This window comes from Mus caroli, unplaced genomic scaffold, assembly GCF_978045245.1.
Source record: "Mus caroli unplaced genomic scaffold, Mus_caroli_1 scaffold_10, whole genome shotgun sequence".
NCBI lineage: Eukaryota > Metazoa > Chordata > Mammalia > Rodentia > Muridae > Mus > Mus caroli.
The window spans coordinates 17,977,653-17,996,202 of record NW_028227265.1 but is presented as its reverse complement, the minus strand read 5'-3'; the positions used below and the strand labels follow the sequence as shown (position 1 = coordinate 17,996,202).

The following is an 18,550-nucleotide window of genomic DNA, read 5'->3' as shown; positions in this document are numbered from 1 at the left end:
GCTAGCTTTTAGAGTGCACTGAAAATAACCCTGCTTTCCTGACTTTGAAAGCAAACCTAACAAAAGCATTTTACTAATTATATGAAGGCTCATGTGCTGGGAGCAGCTCATTTGCAAGGAGACTAGCTCACTTGGCAACAGATATTGGAACAAGTCCAAGTGTCCCGGTATTTGATTTAGGATTTAAAGACTTTCCTGGTGTTAGTGTGTGTTAGTTCTTGCTCTGGACTGTTCATGCCGAGCCAGCAGGTACCTCACTGCAGCTCCGTGGGAGAGGGGCATAACCTCCATTTTGTAAGTGGAGACATGAACCTTATACAAGGTCACAGTTATGGAGCTGAAATTTAAATAGGTCTATCAAGCTGCTACGCTCCTGTGCGTGTGTGTGCGCGTGCAGAGGTCAACTTCTGGGGTCTCCCTCAATTATACTATTGGGGGAATAGGCACAGAGTCTCTTACTGAATCTGGAACTCACAAGATTGGGGTGGATTGGCTGGCCAATAACCTCTCTCTGCCCAACTCCAAGACTAGGGCTATAGCCACAGGCTTGAGCACTGGGTCTGGCTTTTATATTGGTGCCAGGGATCCAACACAGGTCCTCTCGCTTGTGTGGCAGGCACTTTACCACCTAAGCCATATACCCTACCCCAGCTAAGTCCACATTTGCTGACTTGCTTTTCAGTACTGACTGTGATTTTAAGAATCAACAAAGGTAAAAATTAAGCCCTCACTAATGTGCCAGTAATGTGAGTAGTGTGGTCTGTCTTTAAGCAGATCAGCATCAGGACATGGGGATGCTGACCCTTAAGCATCCTCTGTGACTACCTTTCCAGTCACTTCCCTCTCAGGCATTGTGAGTGTATGCTGCTACCTCAGGGCAGTTTGCTGAAGGCCTGATTTTTCTCCTTAGCATCTTGCAGGCGCTCCAGGAGTCCCTGTTGTTTGTATGGCTGTTAACAGAGGTGCTTACCAGGCTTTCTATTGTGAGTCTTTAGTTTGTTTTTGTTTTTGTTTTGTTTTTTCGAGACAGGGTTTCTCTGTGTAGCCCTGGCTGTCCTGGAATTCACTATGTAGACCAGGCTGGCCTCGAACTCAGAAATTCACCTGCCTCTGCATCTGCCTCCCAAGTGCTGGGATTAAAGGTGTGTGCCACCATACCCGGCTGAGTCTTTAGTTTTAAGAGAACAGTGACACAGCGTTGTCCCTGGGTAAAAGCCAGATTCAGCCAGATTCAGACAAGAATGCTAGGCTTCCAGCTGGGCTTAAGAATAAATATGCCATGCATGCCTGTGTGTGGATGTGTCTGTGTATGTGACCCTTTGTGAGTTTATTAAGATTAGGCATCAGGAAGAAAAATCAGAGTCCAAAGAGATGTGTAAGATTCTTCTCCCATCTGCAGACAATCCCAATTTCAGGGTTATAGAGATCAGTAAAACAAACAAATCTGAGCTGCCAATTCCTTGAAAACAGAAAGGCAGTGGTATTCAGCAACCTTCTGCAATTATCCCTCATTGAATTATGGAAATTGGTCTGTCCATTTCCAAACAACAAACTTCCAGGAATTTCCATCTGCTACATATTGGATGTCTACAAGATGACTGTGGAACCTCACACAGCTACCTCAGCCTGCAATGGAGGAGATTCCCCAACATACGGTCACTGTGATTTTAGCTGCCACCAGGGATAAAATCCTAAGTGTAGTGTGGTTCCGTCTCTGTGGGGTTTTGGTTTGTTTGCGTATCTGTCTGACTTTAGCAAAGAATGACTGTAAGGCTCAGCTCGACAGCTCACAGGGGCAAAGCAGCGGTCGCTGTGCTTTTGCTCATTTTTAGTTTTGTAGCGTGGCAGTTCTAATATCTCCCCTTCAGGTTACAGGGATCATTCAGTGAGCCACCAAATGGCCAATTATTCTAGAAATTCAAATGTAAGAAGGCTTCCTAAATGAAGATATGATACATTTTCAAACAGATGTTAGTTATGGCCTTGGGTCCTGGATGTCCATGATGAGAAGATGAAGAATTCTTTTCAGAGAGTTTCCTACATCTTTGAGTAATAAGAAACATTCCTACCCCATCTGTTTTCCCTAAGCCTAACTTTCCCCTTAATACCTTGAAGGACTTCAGGGGTCTTTGCTGTCTGTACAGCTGTCACAGTTTCTGTTGGGATCTCTGCTTGTGGAGAACAAGGAGCTACAAGGCTGAGGTGCGGTTACTCTGTCCAGGTCATGGGAGGGCACCATGGTCTAAAACTTTGCCCCTTGCCCTCCTGCACTGCTCCAGTCCCATTCTGATAGGTCTCAAGATAGATTCCTTTCTGTACTGATAAATGGGTACCTCTGGGAGACAAGGTCTTTCAGTGCTCCATCAACAGAAAATGCCCTTCCTCACAGATGGCATGGGAAGAGAGACAAAGCAAGGCAGACAGGTTATTGCACGATAAGCTCTGGGAGACCCCTGCGGACATCCTGGGAGACCCCTGCGGACATCCTGGGAGGTGGTTGTGGAAGATGGCAGAGAGGACAGGGAAGAGGGGGCTGGATGGAGGGAGCCACTAAGTGACAAGCACTATCCAGCTCGTGACTGCACCACTACTGTTATGGCTACAATCGGAGGCAACATCAATGCCAGTAAATAGGTTAAATGTAAAATGAGCCCAAGAATAAGCCACCAACCGCTTCGCAGCAACCCCATCAACAATGCACAATCAGCAGAGTGGGCAGGAAGCCAAATGAGCTCCTATGTGAAGAGCGGTGGAAAATGGGCTTCGGGAAACCAGTGAAACTCAGCAAGGGAGCCGGATGGAAGCAAAGGTTTGAGGAAAAGAGGCCACACTGGTGGCTCGACCTGCAAGCTGTGGAGAAGTGGTTCTCGCTACTCAGGCTCCGGTTTCAACTGGTTTTTCTAGAACAGGGGTGTTGATGTGTTGCTCTAAACGTTCTTTATAGCAAATAAAATTGACACGAAGCCTCAAGGCTGCCATGAGGACACCTTGGCACTACTAAAACATGAAGGGGGCGGGAGAGGAAGACAGAGGAGGGGAGATGGCCAATAGGAATGAGTAGGAAAAGGAGGAAGGAACACAGAATGTCCATAGCAAATTTAACAGAATGCAAAATACCAGGATAAGAAGGAAAATTTGCTCCAGAAAATACCCAAAGGATAAAATCAACTCATATAGCATGCCAATGAAGCAAGGAGGTCTTCCTTCTCTGTATCAGACAGAGACTGTAAAAACAGGACTAAATGGCAAAAGTCTCTTCTATCTTCCTCTGCTCCCCCCATGCCAAAGGCAGGCTTTTGAAAGCTCCATGCAATTTGCAGAAGTGCCCCAAGTGGTATCAGGTGAGCTGAAGCCATTCGGTCAGGGTGCCTTCCAAGAACCCAGTAGTGAGTTTCATTCGCAAAGAAGCCCATAGGTGATCTCTAAGTGTTTCCCCATTGGAAATACCCTGACTGGCAAGGAGGCAGTCCTTGGTGCCTGCCCCCGCCAGGTGAAAAATTTACTGCCGCTGGTCCTGAACACCAGCCAGCCTTTCATTCAGGTTCCTCAAAGCCAGGCAGGTGGCATTTTATTCTTGGGCCTCTGGTAGAGACAGGATTAGTCAAGGAGAGCATTTGCACAGCGCACAGTACCGGGAAGTCGTTAATTGCTTGTATGGACCAACGTCGCCGGGCAGAGCGAGGAGACATCTGTGCGTGAAAACGTTACACCCAGGAAGAGGAAGAAAAACACCAAGAAAATTAAAAGGGAAAAATATAGAATAAAATGAAAGTTTCCCCCACATCTGATGGATTTATACATATGTATGCTGCAAATGGGAACTGGGATGACTGGAAAGGCTGAGCCTACAGGTGGAGGGGTTTTTGCCCCTCCCCTCCCCCAACCCACCTGCCTCAAGCCCAGCTTCAGGTTTGTTGCCCCTTAGTCACTGTCTAGGATATAAGGAGGCTGATGCCAACAGGGCTCTGACAAAGGAACCTAGAAGAAGGGATGAGGGACTCTGGCAGGGCTAAGGTCCTGCTGCAAGTGGAGAAACAAGCAAAGGGTTTCCCCATCACCTCATAGGCGTGAAGAACACAGCAGAGCACACTCTTGTTCCTCCTAGGCTCTGTTCCCAGTGCGGCGGGGGAGCAGCTTGGTGACTGAGTGTCTTAGTACCAGGACTGCAAAACCATTTCCTGAACAATGCCAGGGGACCCGGGAGCTAAGCTGAGAGGGCACTCCCTGGGTACTCCAGCATCAGATAAGCGGTATACCACACTGTTTGTGGAGATCAGACCCTACTCCATTAACTTAAAGGCCTCTTCAGTTATTTACATCAGAGCTATTTCAGTAACGTAAACTGAAGCAGAGATGAGAGGCTGCAAAATTTGGAAAATGCCTATAGGTCAATGCTCAATATTTATTAGAAGATCCAGAATAAACACTATTTCTTTGGCCTAACCTGTGCTGTGCTTTCTGATCTATATGAGACTGGACAGGTCTTTAGGTCACTTACACTTAAGTTCTTGGTAGCAAACATAATTTCATCTAGAGAACACTGGGTGAATGCAAATTCAACCTAAGTCAGGCAGATTAAAACACAAGAGAAATAAACCACAGTCTGCAGGAGGCTGCACGAGACTCGGCGAGCCCAGCGCATTGCTCCTTGCTCGGCCTTAATGCAGGCCCATCTCGGTCCTTCTGCCTCCCTCTCGGAATACTCTCAGGGGCAGAGGTCAAGTGCACACAAGAAAAATGTGGATACAGAAAATTTCAGTTAGCTGGAAATACTTCCAGAGCAAAAGTGGTAGGTAATATGGATGCAGGCCTCCTGAGGAGAAAACAGTCCTCAGGATGGACTCATCGGCCTCCACAAGGAGGACGAGGCCACACACGGGAGAGCGTGGGGCTCCCACTGCTCCACTCAGTCAGCCTGCTCTGTTTAAACAGACTACTGCATGAAGAAGCCTTGGGGAGAGGTACGGTGGTTGCAGGGAGAGGTATGGTGCTTTCAGATTAACCACAAAACAAACGACATCTGTTTTGGACATTGTAAATACATTGAACCACATGAAACCTTTAGATCAAAAGTGGTTAAATATAAGCAAGTGCCTACAATTTACCTCCACAATTATTCTATGCCATTCTTGACTTGGGTGCCTATAAATTCTCTAAGCTACATATCTATGACCAGCTAAGTTCACTGTGCATATGGTATACATCATATGGTATACATCATATGGTATACATCATATGGTATACATCAGTGCAAAGGTTTCATGCTACACTGTGATTTTAAAAAAAGTGCTCCCCATTTTATTTGACAGTTATGTAAAATACTTAAAGGCTACTTTCCTTGTCAGAGCAGACTAGAACAGCCCATTTCCTGTGGAGAAGCAGCGCTCTAGGAGCTGGCCCACACTGAAATTTCACAGTCCTTTCTAGCTGCTAGGATGGTCAGCCACATGCTCTCTCGGTGCTTCCTCATGAACACAGAGTGGGCAGGGAAGGGGCCAGACCATTATAACTATGAATGTGGGCATCGCTGGTGCCCGGCTCGGGAGCTTGGGCACTGACTACAGATGGGCTTTGCATGAGCACCAAGTCAAATATGTACATAGTCTGTTTTAGCCAATCAAATTGCAAGCATGGGTGGCAGCACGGGACAAGAATCAAAGGGGCATCCAGAATTGCCTCTAACTCTGGGATCTCTTCAAACTAGCCCTGATACTAACTAAAGCCTTCATTTACCTAACAGTAAGTTTACATGGCTTTTAGGCCAGCTAACTCCCCCAACTATCAAATCTACTCAGGTAACAGCTGCCTTGCAGGAAAAGGGGGAAAGGAACTAATTGATTTATATGAATGACTTGTGGGAGATAGAGTTTGGTGGGTGCCTGAAGGAGGTCTGTGACAGACAGAGGGACAGAATTCCACCCAGGAGCTGGGGAGAGGGAGTGTGGAGGGCTGAAGGCAGGCATGACGATAACTAGAGCCACATCCCTGTTTGGCTGGATGGTTTTGCCCAAGATTGGTCAGTCCCAAATGTCAGCTGCTGCCCCTGATGTCAGCCACATAAGCCCCGAGACAGTCAGAGCTGGTCAGCCATCAGTGGGAGCTGGGGGACACTCCACTACAACACATGTGGGGACACTTGCAATATTTGATGGAAAAACTATCGCTTGGATTTTAAATGATTCCATTGTTAAAGCAAATTCTAATTACTGACAGTCATTATCCCTGTTTTGTGGGAAGCTGAAGAATTCTTAAGGCCACGTTTGTGCGGTAGGTCAGCAGAAATACTGACTGTTTAGATTGTCAGTGCTGAGGCCTTGTTCTCAGCTTGACAGCAGACAGACTTCTAGGCATTCCCCAGATCTGCAGGCTCCTGCCAGCTCAATGCTAAGTATTTTAGGGTCACTGCATCCTTAAGAACCCCAGAAAAGCTGGGCACGGTGGCACACACCTTTAATCCCAGCATCAGGAGCCAGGGGCAGGTGGATCTCTATGAGTTCCAAGCCAAGCAAAGTTACAAAGTGAGACACCCCCCCCCCCATGTTTAAAATAAATAAACAAGGGCAGGTCCACGTAGCATTTGTACAGCCGATCCACTCAAATGAGACCTTTAAGTGCAGACTTAAGTAGACGTGGAAACCCTTCTGGGGATCAGCTTTACACCCACAACTCCAAAGCTCCAACTCCATCAAGATCTCCAGCTTTCAGCTTTCTGTCTGTTGACAGGCATCGGGATATCATGGGAGACCCAAAGTCAAATTATTCTTCTTGAAATATGGAAACCAATTCAACTAATGGGGATTGCCAGGACAGATACTTTATACTACAGTGTAAGACACACGTCACAGTCTAGTGTAAGCACTGACCACGTCTACCCATCGTTTACAGTGCAGACCAACTGAGAGCATCACAGCAATGACTGTTCCTACATAGACTAATTAGGAAAGTGAAGGACCAGGGAGGGATTACTAACTTAACTACTGTGCGTGGCACGAGTGGGACAGGAAACGAGAATCCAGCCGGGGTAAGAACTAAAGGCAATGGCTCGGACACTTACCCGTTCCTTGTAATAGAAGGAACTGATGGAGACCTGCTCTTTCTCACTGCGAGTTGGGCTCCCACTGTACAGACGCAGGTTCCCAGGGGCCTCGGTGCGGATCTTCATTGGTGCAATCAAGCCGGTATGATAAGCAGACAGGGCTGAGAGAGACCTGTGGTTGAAATGAGAATTACCCATACTAACTATATTCTCTATACTTGAGTATATTCTTAGCATTTAATGAAACTGAGAATATGGACATGGGAAGAAAAAGGGAATCCAACACACACACAAATGTAAAAATCATTTTAAAAAAATTGGGGCAGTCTGAGTAATTAAGAGAAGCCCTGTCTCAAAAAAAAATAGTTGAATAATTTAGGAACAAATATAATAAAAAAGAGTCACTAAAGAAGATATAAGGTGGGCTGGCAATATGGCTCAGTGGGTAAGAGCACTGACCGCACTTCCAAAGGTCCTGAGTTCAAATCCTAGCAACCACATGGTGGCTCACAACCACCCGTAATGAGATCTGACACCTTCTTCTGGTGTGTCTGAAGACAACTACAGTGTACTTATGTATAATAATAAATGAACCTTTAAAAAAAATAAAAAGAAGATACAAGAAAATGGAGAAACACTATAAAAAGGCATGACAAGATTCTACACTGTTACAACATCAGATTTCTCTCAACGAATGCACAGAGTCAGTTAACTGCAATCCCAACATGAGCAGACACTGCAGACACTAACAAGTTGACACAGTTTTTTGGAGGTGTGAAGGCCTAGAATAGCCAACAAAAAACTAAAGGGAATAACCTTCGAGAACGTGCATCACCAAACTTCAAGACTTAGCATAGAAGGCTACATTCGGAGTGATGAGACACGGGGAGAAATGTATAGATCAAAAGAATAACTAGGGTGCAGAAACAGACGGCCAATTTTCATGTGCAAAGGAAGGCAGACTGCACACACGGTGCTGGAACCACCGTTTATTTCTATTAAATAAAACACATGTCCACCCTTACACCATGCCGGAACACCAAAGAGCCTGAAATGAACCATGGACCTTAACCAAGGAGTTTACAGGCTCCCAGAAGAAGATGAGCCAGGCATCTTTGTGACCTCGATGCAGACTGAGGCTTTTTTTCTTTTGATACAATACAAAAATCACTAACCATAAAATTAAAAAATGATGAATTAGGCAGCATCAAAATTGAAATTCATGATCACTGGACATTATTAAGGAGGGAGGAAAGCCAACCTTACCTTAGGACAGAGCCAATGCATATATTCAGCAAAGGATGTTCAATCAAAACAGATAGCTACCACAAATAAGGAAGGCAGTGCACACAAAAGACGACACCCAAATGGTCGATGAGCCACACACAGAAGCTGCTCACACCGCTAGTCGTCATTGTGGGAATGCAAATCAGAGTCACAAGGCAATATTCCCTACCCACCACAGGGACAGAAGCTGAAGGGCTGGCAACACAGAGAGAAGCTGTGCAATCATCAATCCTGAGGCTTTGCTGAGAGGAAGACAAAATGCACTCTCCACTCAGCACAGACTTCCTCGAAGTTAACCTCATGCCTATCCCTATGAATCAGCAATCCCACTCCTTGGGTCAAGAAATTAGTAAATCTATGCAAAAAGAAGAAAGAAAGAAAGAAAGAAAGAAAGAAAGAAAGAAAGAAAGAAAGAAAGAAAGAGAGAGAGAGAAAGAGAGAGACTTGTATATTTCATTTTACTCTTAACAGCCCCAAACAGGAAATGATCCAAGAATCCAACAACAGAAGAATGAATCACCCTGAGTTATGTTCATACAATGCAACTATTGATCCACGCAGCCACTCAAATCAGGTTCAATAACATTAAGTTGAACAGCGTAAGCCAAATATAAAACAGTTCATGCTGCATGAGTCTAACTCAATTTTGTTTAAAAATAGGCAAAACTAAAAGAGGGTGGCAGACATCAGGACAGTGGTTTCTTCAGGGACTTGGCAAAGGGACCAGGAGCTTTTAGAGGTCAGGACAATGTTCTATATCTTGATATAAATATGGGTCCCTGAGCAGTAAACTGGACTTTTACCTTGCCAATTACATGTCAGTGAAAGACTGCTCACTGGAAAAGGTCCCCACGAGGGCATGTGGTCCCCAAGTCCAGACCACTACTCATGGTTTCCCTTGAAGACTGGGTGTTAGGACTTTGGGTATTTAACCTCAGTCCTCATGAATCAAGGTTCCATCTGCTTGGTCTAATACAGAACCTGACAGCCTCCCCTCAAACAACAGCATCTACTCTGATGTGGATTATAGACAGACCCTTAGTACACACCTTTAATCTCAAACAATTATTTCTAATTGAGGGACAAAGTGACGAATCAGAGAAAGATTTGAGAGAAAGGATACACCCAACTTTCAAGAGAAAGGACAGGAGAGAGGACGCAGTTTTCCCGAGACACAGTGCAGAGAGAACAAGCTAGACACAGGTGAAGACAGACGAGTCAGAGAATGAGAAGGAGGCAGAAGATTAGAACAGATTACTAGAGTTCATTTGAGACCAAGAATAAGTTCAGTCAGAAGCTGAGAGAAGCCAGTTTGAATCAGTCAGCTTGGAGAGGAGTTTGAGTTAGAACAGCTGAGTTGAAACAGCCGGAGACCAGAAAGACCTAGAAAGGGTGAGCTTATGACAATTACATCAAGCAAATGAAAGTTACTTTTTCCCCATAGAGTAGAAATAAGTTAACTTAACTGAAGAACTGAAATGAACTTTTACAAAGAGAGACTCAGAGATGCAGATTCCTGCCGCATCTCCCAGACTCACCTTGGAGTAGGCTCTGTGGGAGACACTGCTCGATGCATTGTCATGGGTCGTGTGAAGTACACCAGGTAACCTGACAACGGAGACACGAGGACTGTGCTGTCAGTGAGCTGGACACGGGAACCCCACAGCAAGACTGGGTAATCCTTTTGTTCTCTGAGACAGGGTCTTGCTAGGGAGGGCAAGCTGGAATGGAAATTATAGCAAGCCTCCAGCCTCAGCATTCTAAGTACTGGGATTAAGGCATGAGCCTCCATGCCTGGATTAATAACTATACTTAAAATGTATATATAAATTTGGTGGTACTGGGGATTGGCATGCACACATGCTAAGCATTCTTACCACCAGCTAGGCAGGCTTTTTCTCTATTTCAGTATACCTGAGGCACATCTCCATAAACTGCCAAGGCTTGTGACTATACTAACCCTTAAAGGGACAAAAGTGAGGGTCTGCTAGATCTCGGAGAGGTGAAAGAATTAAGGCTTTAAACAGACACAAACTCAGGATGATCAGAACTAAATAGTTAAGACTTGGATTATGGCAGGCCGGGCGTGGTGGCACATGCCTTTAACCCCAGCGCTCGGGAGGCAGAGGCAGGCGGATTTCTGAGTTTGAGGCCAGCCTGATCTATAGAGTGAGTTCCAGGACAGCCAGGGCTACACAGAGAAACCCTGTCTCGAAAAACCAAAAAAAAAAAAAAAAAAGACTTGGATTATAGCAAACATTCTTTTTTACAAAAATTTATTTGTTTTACTTATATGCATGTTCATGTGTCTCTCTGTGTGTATGCTATTGTGTATCCAGGTGCCTGCTGAGGCCCAAAAAGGATGTTGGATCTCCTAGAACTGGAAGGTCAGGTGGCTGTAAGCTGCTGGACGTGGGTGCAGGGAACTGAACTTAAGTCCCCTGAAAGAGCAGCTAGTGCTCTGTCCTGCTGAACCATCTCCCCAGGTTTCCTGTAAACATTCTTAGGCTATACTTACAGATACCAATTTAGCATTACACCTTATGTTGTTCTGAGTTCTTGGGAAGTAAAAAGCAAACATTTTCTGATAATTAATACAGAATATAAGCCTTTCTTAGCTACACTCCCTCAGAGTTGAGAGCCAAAGAACAACAAAGAGACCAACCTGCTCCACAGAACCTGGCCCCAGAGGTCCTAGGAAAGGGAATGTTGGCATCCTGGTAGGAGCCGTAGGCAGTGGTCACCCGTGCAAATGTCGGCAAGGGTGGTGTGACAGAGTTTGGGAGTGCAAATGGGTTGCTAGAAGCACTGTCCTCTTGGTTCTGAAATCAAAGATAAGCACACTAGAACCCACAGTGCATCTCTAAGTTGGATTACAAAACAATGGTACAGTACCACAAAGGGAGTCAGGGTCTCGGGATAAGAAGTGGGACAAGACACTAAAGCACAGGTTGGCTCAACAAGTTCATGGTTCCCACCACAAAAGACTCAAGGCACGAGACAAGCTGGCGCAGGCAAGGCTCCAAACAGCTCTGGTTGCGTTTCACTTTCTGCAGTGAAGTGTCCTTTAGGATCTGGAAAAAAACCAAACCTCCATCAGGGAGAGAATCAGCCATTCATATGCTTCCTGCTTGGCTATACTCTGCAAAGTGCCTGGGAGTGTGACGGCACAGGAGCCAGCACATGGCCAGGCCTGGGGCTTCTAGTGGTCCCCACAGGTGCTCAAGGGAAGAGGTTTCCAGAGCCTTAGACAGACTAGAATGACTACTCTCTCTTTCTAGTGAGTTCTACAGTCTCCTTCCACACATGAAAAATCTCACTGTTTTAAAAACACCGTCACTGGGCTGCAGAGAAAACTGCTTCAAGTGATATAGGCCAGGGCAGAGACTTCTATTCAGCAAAAGTTAAAACATATTGTTATATTTTTATCTACTAAAACAGTAACAGAGATATGAACTGACACCCGGATTAAGACGGACACATTAGCGGGACCACTGCCGTCACTGCCTGCATGGAGGTGTGCCTCATTCAGACTCACAGCTGCAGCACGTATAAAATTCACAACTGTATAGAAGGCTTGATATCAAAAGTAAAAGGTGTAAAATATCTCACTTGAGGGGTTGTGTCAGGTTCTCATGTAGCCCAGGCTGGCCTCAAACTATGTAGCTGAAGATAACCTTGAACCCTGAGCCTCCTGCCTCCCATTTGAGATGCTTGCATGACAGGACTGCACTATCAGGCTCATTTTCACTAACTATATATTGACATGATAATATTTTTAAAATGTGCCAGGTTAAAAAAAAGTACTATTAAAATTAATTCATCTTAAAATTATTTTATCCTGGTCTACAGAGCATGTTCCAGGATGGCCAGGGTTACTCTGGCCAGAGAAACTCAAGGCAGAGAAACTCTGCCTTGCCGCTGTCTGCACCAAGTGGGCAGCCAGGACAGTGGCTATGCAGCAGGAACTGCAGCGTTCGGGGAATGAGTAACTTCCACAGCCACTGCTCCAGGTTTGTCCTCAAGCTCGCCATGGCCTGTTACAGTCACGAGGAGAGACTAAAGCTGGGAGCCCAGCCTCACCTTCAGCAGCTTGGCCTTCACGGCAGACGTGATAGTGGTAGGATTAATGAACTGGAAGGAAGGAGCAGCGTTGTTAGGGTACTGCGCCGGGAAGGTCACCAGCATCTTCACACGGTGGTTGCTGCAGTGCACAGAGACTGTGCAGCTCCGGTCTGCAGCGTCCATCTGCAAGACAAACAGCAAAGAGACTGCAGAGGCACCTGCACACCTTATCATACTGTGCTGCATCATATTTGCGGTGCTGAGCCTCAACGCTGGCCTTGAATAGGCAAGACAGGTCATCTCCCTGTGAACCACACCCTCAGCAAGACACAGATTTTAGCAATCAACACAAATGCTCAGCTCCTAGTAACTGAGTGAGGGAAATACCTATAAAGGTAAATGAGTTTGAAAAATAATTCATTTTCAGAACAGATTTTTAAGTTTTAGTACTGGTTTAAATAAATTCATATATGTATATATTATTTTTTAATTTTATACATATAGTTATGTCTGTATACTGCTCATATGTCTGGTGCCTTTGGAGGGCCGAAAAGGGCATTGGATTCCCTGAAACTGAGTTATAGAGGTTGTGATCCATCATGTGGGTGCTGGAATGGAACCGAGACCCTCTGGAAGAACAGCAGGTGCTCTTAACCAGAGAGCTATCGCTTCAGCCCCAAACGCAAAATATTTTAACTTTAAAAAAAGCATCTCAAAGTTGCAATGCTGACTAAAACTTGTATACTTAATTTGTTATGAAAAAAAAATAAAGCAAGAAGTTGAAAGACATAACCCGAGCCAACTTAAGAACTCCTGAGAGAATGGATAGTAGAAAATACAATAGTGACTCTGTGGAGCCAGGGGCTATGGGACATGGGATGGGTGGGAGCGGGGGCAATGGAGAGTAACTGCTAACAGGTATAGATGTTCTTTTAAAAGACTTTCTATCTGTATGCATGTGTGCCACATGCTTGTAGTACCCACAAAGGCTTGGGGAGGGACTCAGGTCCCCTGAATTAGAGTTACAGTTATGAGCTGCCATGTGAGTGCTGGGAACCTAACTTGGGTCCTCTGAGAGAGTAGCTAGTACTCTTAATTTCTGATCCATCTCTACAGTTGCATAAAGGAGTTTTTAAATTTTTTTTGAGACAGGTCTCACTATGTACTCCAGACTAGTCTGGAATTTGTTATAGAGCTAAGGCTGACTTTGAATTCATGATCTTCCCTGAGTGTTGAGACTACAGAAGTGTGCTACCACACTTGCTGGTTACAGTGTGGTGGTTTGAATAGGTGTGGTCCCCATAGATTCCTGTATTTGAATGCTTGGCTCATAGAGAGTTGTACTCTTAGGATCTGTGGCCTTGTTGGAGGAAGTGTGTCAGAAGTTCAAATCAGTTCTCTCCCAGCTGCCTGCAGATCAGGATGCAGAACTCTTAGCATCTTCTCCAGCACCATGCCTGCCTGCACACTTCCCACCATGACAGTAATGGACTAAACCTCTGGACTACAAACCAGCCCCAATTAAACATTGTCCTTTATAAGAGTTGGCACGGTTGCAGGATCTCTTCACGGCAATAGAAACCCTAACTAAGACACAGGTTTCTTTGTTGAATTCTGTTTTGTCTTTTGTTCTGGAATTAGGCAATGGTGGAAGCTGCACAACTCCCCAATCAAGACCTTTCTGAAGGCTGACCACCACTGCTCTCAGCAGACCACCACTGCGCTCAGCAGACCACCACTGCTCTCAGCAGACCACCACTGTTCTCAGCAGACCACCACTGCGCTCACCAGATCACCACTGCTCTCAGCAGACCACCACTGCTCTCAGCAGACCACCACTGCTCTCACCAGATCACCACTGCTCTCAGCAGACCACCACTGCTCTCACCAGACCACCACTGCTCTCACCAGACCACCACTGCTCTCAGCAGACCACCACTGCTCTCAGCAGACCACCACTGCTCTCACCAGACCACCACTGCTCTCAGCAGACCACCACTGCGCTCAGCAGACCACCACTGCGCTCACCAGACCACCACTGCTCTCAGCAGACCACCACTGCTCTCAGCAGACCACCACTGCTCTCAGCAGACCACCACTGCTCTCAGCAGACCACCACTGCTCTCACCAGATCACCACTGCTCTCAGCAGACCACCACTGCTCTCAGCAGACCACCACTGCTCTCAGCAGACCACCACTGCTCTCACCAGACCACCACTGCTCTCAGCAGACCACCACTGCTCTCAGCAGACCACCACTGCTCTCAGCAGACCACCACTGCTCTCACCAGATCACCACTGCTCTCAGCAGACCACCACTGCTCTCAGCAGACCACCACTGCTCTCAGCAGACCACCACTGTGCTCAGCAGACCACCACTGCTCTCAGCAGACCACCACTGCTCCCAGCAGACCACCACTGCTCTCAGCAGACCACCACTGCTCTCAGCAGACCACCACTGCTCTCAGCAGACCACCACTGCTCTCACCAGATCACCACTGCTCTCAACTGGGACAACAGCAGTGCAGGCTAAGCTGATACAGAGAAGCCATTAAAGTAGCCTTTAGGTCTGTTGATTTCCATTGTGGCCAACTAGAAAAAGCAACTGAAGTCAAGTTAGTGAAGAGAGCTAAACCTAAAAACCTCAACTATACAACTACATTTAAATATTCAAATATTATGTCTTCCCACCAAACAGCTGCTGGCCTTTGAAGTCATTTTGTACCTTGTGTCTCAATTTCTTCATCTGTGAAGCGTGGTAACTCTACATTACAAAACAGCTTTAAAGACCAACAAATACACATTCCTATTGTGAAATACCTGAGCTCCCAAAGCCCTTCTTGGAGTGATACTCAGGTCTCTGAAACAAAGAATCTTGAAGTCCTAAACACACACACACACACACACTGTTCCACATTGAGAGCCAGGCCAATCCAAGGCTTTCAGAGGCCCTGCTGAAACAACAAAAAGAACCAAGTTTTATGTCCTTGCTCAGGAGCAGACTTGGCAAGGTTTAGTCTGGGGCTGCTGTCTGGGCACCAAACAAGTTAAGGTGTTGGTTCCTGGGTACTTGGCTTTTCCCCTTGAAGAGACTGGAGTTATCAGTCCCAAGGCCACTGTGCTGAGCATGTGGTATCACAAGTACATTGCAGACCAGGCTCCCTTTGTGCAACACAGCAGCTTGATTAGCATCTTGTGGACTTTGTCCCATTGTGTGACAGCCAGTTTCTACTGACTTTATCCATGTCTCCCCTGGAAACTGTATATGTAAGATGCTGTATTTCTTAGTAAGTTTGCTTAGCCTAAGACATAAGCCTAAGACCTCCTGATCCCAAGTTAATGTTTTCTTTATTGTCTCATCTTCTGGCTTCACTCTCCTTAGATTCCGTCACTGAAAAACAACCTGCTGATCCAGGTCTGCTCCAAGTACTAAGTGAGCAAGAGGCTTTGGTCATCTTCTCACTCTGAATTTACACAAGAGGAAACTAGCTCACAAAGGGGAGATGGAAGAGCAACATATAATAGCATGGAGAGACAGGAGATGCAGCGCCAAACTCAGCTCTGCCATTAGCCTGCCCCGTATTCTTGACAATCAGTAGGCCTTCCCTGAGCCAACATCATAAAATAAGGGGCTAGAAGGGTGCTACGGAGATGCTATGGTACGTGAGCTTCAAAAAATGTCTACGTTTTTAAAACTTCCATTTCTACAGAAACTTGTGAGTTAAAAATGAAGCCTGGAGCTAGAGAGATGGCTCAGCAGTGAAGTGTGCTTCCTGTTCTTCCACAGGGCCAGAGTTCTCAGTGCCTGTGTTGGGCAGCTCTGACTGACAGAGACTCAGTGCATTACTCGGCCTTACCTCCACATTGACATTCCGGATCTGCACGTTGATCAAGGAGAACTCCTGTTGCAGAGTCTGGGGGAGGCCTAGCTGGTCTGATCTCTTCTCTTCCAGCAAACTGCTGGGAGGGTCTTCCTTTATGGCTACCAGGAGAAAACCGCAATATTGGAAATGTTTTAGTCAGTTCTGGGGTATCTGCTATGTAACTCTGGAACGCAGAGTGGGGTCCCTCACCTAGGACATCAGTTACATTACCATCTTCCTCTCCGTGGCTTAAGCTGGGCTGGTGATCTATGTCTTGAGGATGTGGGGTCTTCTCTGGTTCCGGCAGGAGAGAGATGCTCTCAATGAACTCATCAACACCATCCAGTATGTCATTGGCACAGAGCTGAAAGCGAGGGCAAAGGGTGGTGTGGAGAGTAGGCTTCAATGCTGAAGTGTTTTCCTAGTGTGCCCAAAACCCTGCGTTTGATTGACAGCAACACCAAAAACCAAAAAACCAAAACATAAGGATAAAGATGTAGGGCTAGAGATGTAAGAGAAATGGTCACTGTGTCTGACTCAAGAGTTCTTTCCTTAAAATGGGAATCATAAAGGACAGAGAGTAGTCAAGAACTGGCACCCTCGAGCTGGGGAGATGGCTTAGTGGTTAAGAGCACGGACTGCTCTTCTGAAGGTCCTGAGTTCAAATCCCAGCAACCACATGGTGGCTCACAACCATTTGTAATGAGATCTGATGTCCTCTCCTGGAGTGTCTGAAGACAGCTACAGTGTATCTACATATAATAAATATAATCCCAGCACTCGGAGACAGATGCAGGCAGATTTCTGAGTTTGAGGATAGCCTGGTCTACAAAGTGAATTCCAGGACAGCCAGAGCTATACAGAGAAACCCTGTCTCGAAAAACCAAAAAAACAAACAAACCAAAAAAACACCAAAAATATATACATATATAATAAATAAATCTTTAAAAAAAAAAAAGAACTTGTACCCTCAAATAGGTTTTACCCATCATCAATATTCCTTGGTTAAATAAAAAGGATAATTGACTCTATTATCATATTGTCTTTTTCCATCATGATCAGAGTAAAAATGCTGAGGGAAAAAAAAAATCTACTTAAATTCCAAGTCTTAATGGAGTTATTCAGCTAACTCACAAGCACAAATACCATAAGCCCAAGCATTTGGACCAAATGGTATGTTCTGGAGAAAAAGATTTAAAAGGTGATAAGGTAGCAGACTTGACCAAAATGCTCAGGTGAGTTTAAACTAAGCAGTGCTGTAATCTTCGCCCAGCATTTCCCATCAGCCCTGGGGGAGCTGGTGTGAAAGGTGCTCTCAATGCTGTGGGGTATGAAGTGCCAGTGAGCCATGCTTCTCACCGTCAGGTGATCCAGCCACTGGATGAGAACAGGACTGTCCCATGACGGTTCAGAGTGGCACACAAGTACCACTTCCATTGATGTCAGCAACAAATGCTCATATGTGAAAGCACTGGAGGGAGCTTCACAGAGAAGGCGGTGCTGACGAGCACAGGGCAGGCTCCCCAGTCATGGGGAAGAGAGACAAGTGAAAGGCTAAGCCGTGTGCTCACTGTGGTATCCGTCGTGTGCAATACTAGGGCAAAGGGGACATAAATAGAGTCTGTAGCCTTACAGCGAAGACTACTTTAGTTCTGAAAGACCTCCAAGTCAGTGTGGCATGCACAGGCCACCAGACCACCACAGGCACATGTTAAATGTCAGCAAACATTCTCTGAGTTTTTGTATCTTTTGGTTAAATTTCTAGTGCATCCACTTAATATTACTCTATAATACCACTGAATACATACCCTCTGCATTTGATAGTCCACTCGCCACATTCTCAAGGTCTGATCACGGGACCATGTAACCAGTTGATAGTCCTTGGATCCTAGAAATCACAAAAAACAAACAACAAAAAAACACAAAAACAAAAAACAAAAACAAAAAATCCACTGAGTCAATATTGTTGGTCTCACAGAACTTGAACCAGACCAATGACTGACTGTAATGAACATTTGTAAATGATGATGTGTGGACAGAGGGGTATACTCTGGGACACACTGTGACACACTATAGCTCCCATACTGAGATGTTTTCTATGCCTTGTTTGGTTTTTGTGTTTGTGTGTGTGTTTTATTTTAGACACCAAGTTGCAAGGGCAGAAGGTGAGGAGACAGGGAGATGAGTGGGACTGGGGCTGATGATGTGAAATTCACAACAAATCAATAAAATGTGTTTTAAAAAAAATCATCCAGATTTGACATCCATTTTGTTACAGACAGCAGTGGAGTATGATTCA

The 18,550-nt window shown here is 45.6% G+C and overlaps 1 protein-coding gene across 8 annotated transcripts in view; it reads right to left on the bottom strand.

Moving 5' to 3' along the window:
* The window catches only part of Wdr59 (WD repeat domain 59), a 71,134-nt gene that overhangs the window by 18,966 nt on the left and 33,618 nt on the right, over positions 1–18,550 (bottom strand). For 2 of the 8 annotated variants that reach the window (XM_085843564.1, XM_085843565.1), the window contains exons 11-19: positions 18,060–18,139; positions 16,462–16,615; positions 16,246–16,370; positions 12,407–12,571; positions 11,302–11,397; positions 10,989–11,145; positions 9,862–9,931; positions 7,055–7,208; positions 3,633–3,689 (exon numbers count right to left, since the gene is read on the bottom strand). In XM_085843564.1, coding sequence (XP_085699690.1) covers positions 3,633–3,689; positions 7,055–7,208; positions 9,862–9,931; positions 10,989–11,145; positions 11,302–11,397; positions 12,407–12,571; positions 16,246–16,370; positions 16,462–16,615; positions 18,060–18,139 — 1,058 coding nt within the window. The remainder of the gene's footprint in view (positions 1–3,632; positions 3,690–7,054; positions 7,209–9,861; positions 9,932–10,988; positions 11,146–11,301; positions 11,398–12,406; positions 12,572–16,245; positions 16,371–16,461; positions 16,616–18,059; positions 18,140–18,550) is intronic. The other 6 variants (XM_021170561.3, XM_029480627.2, XM_085843567.1 and 3 more) reach the window with 3 other exon arrangements.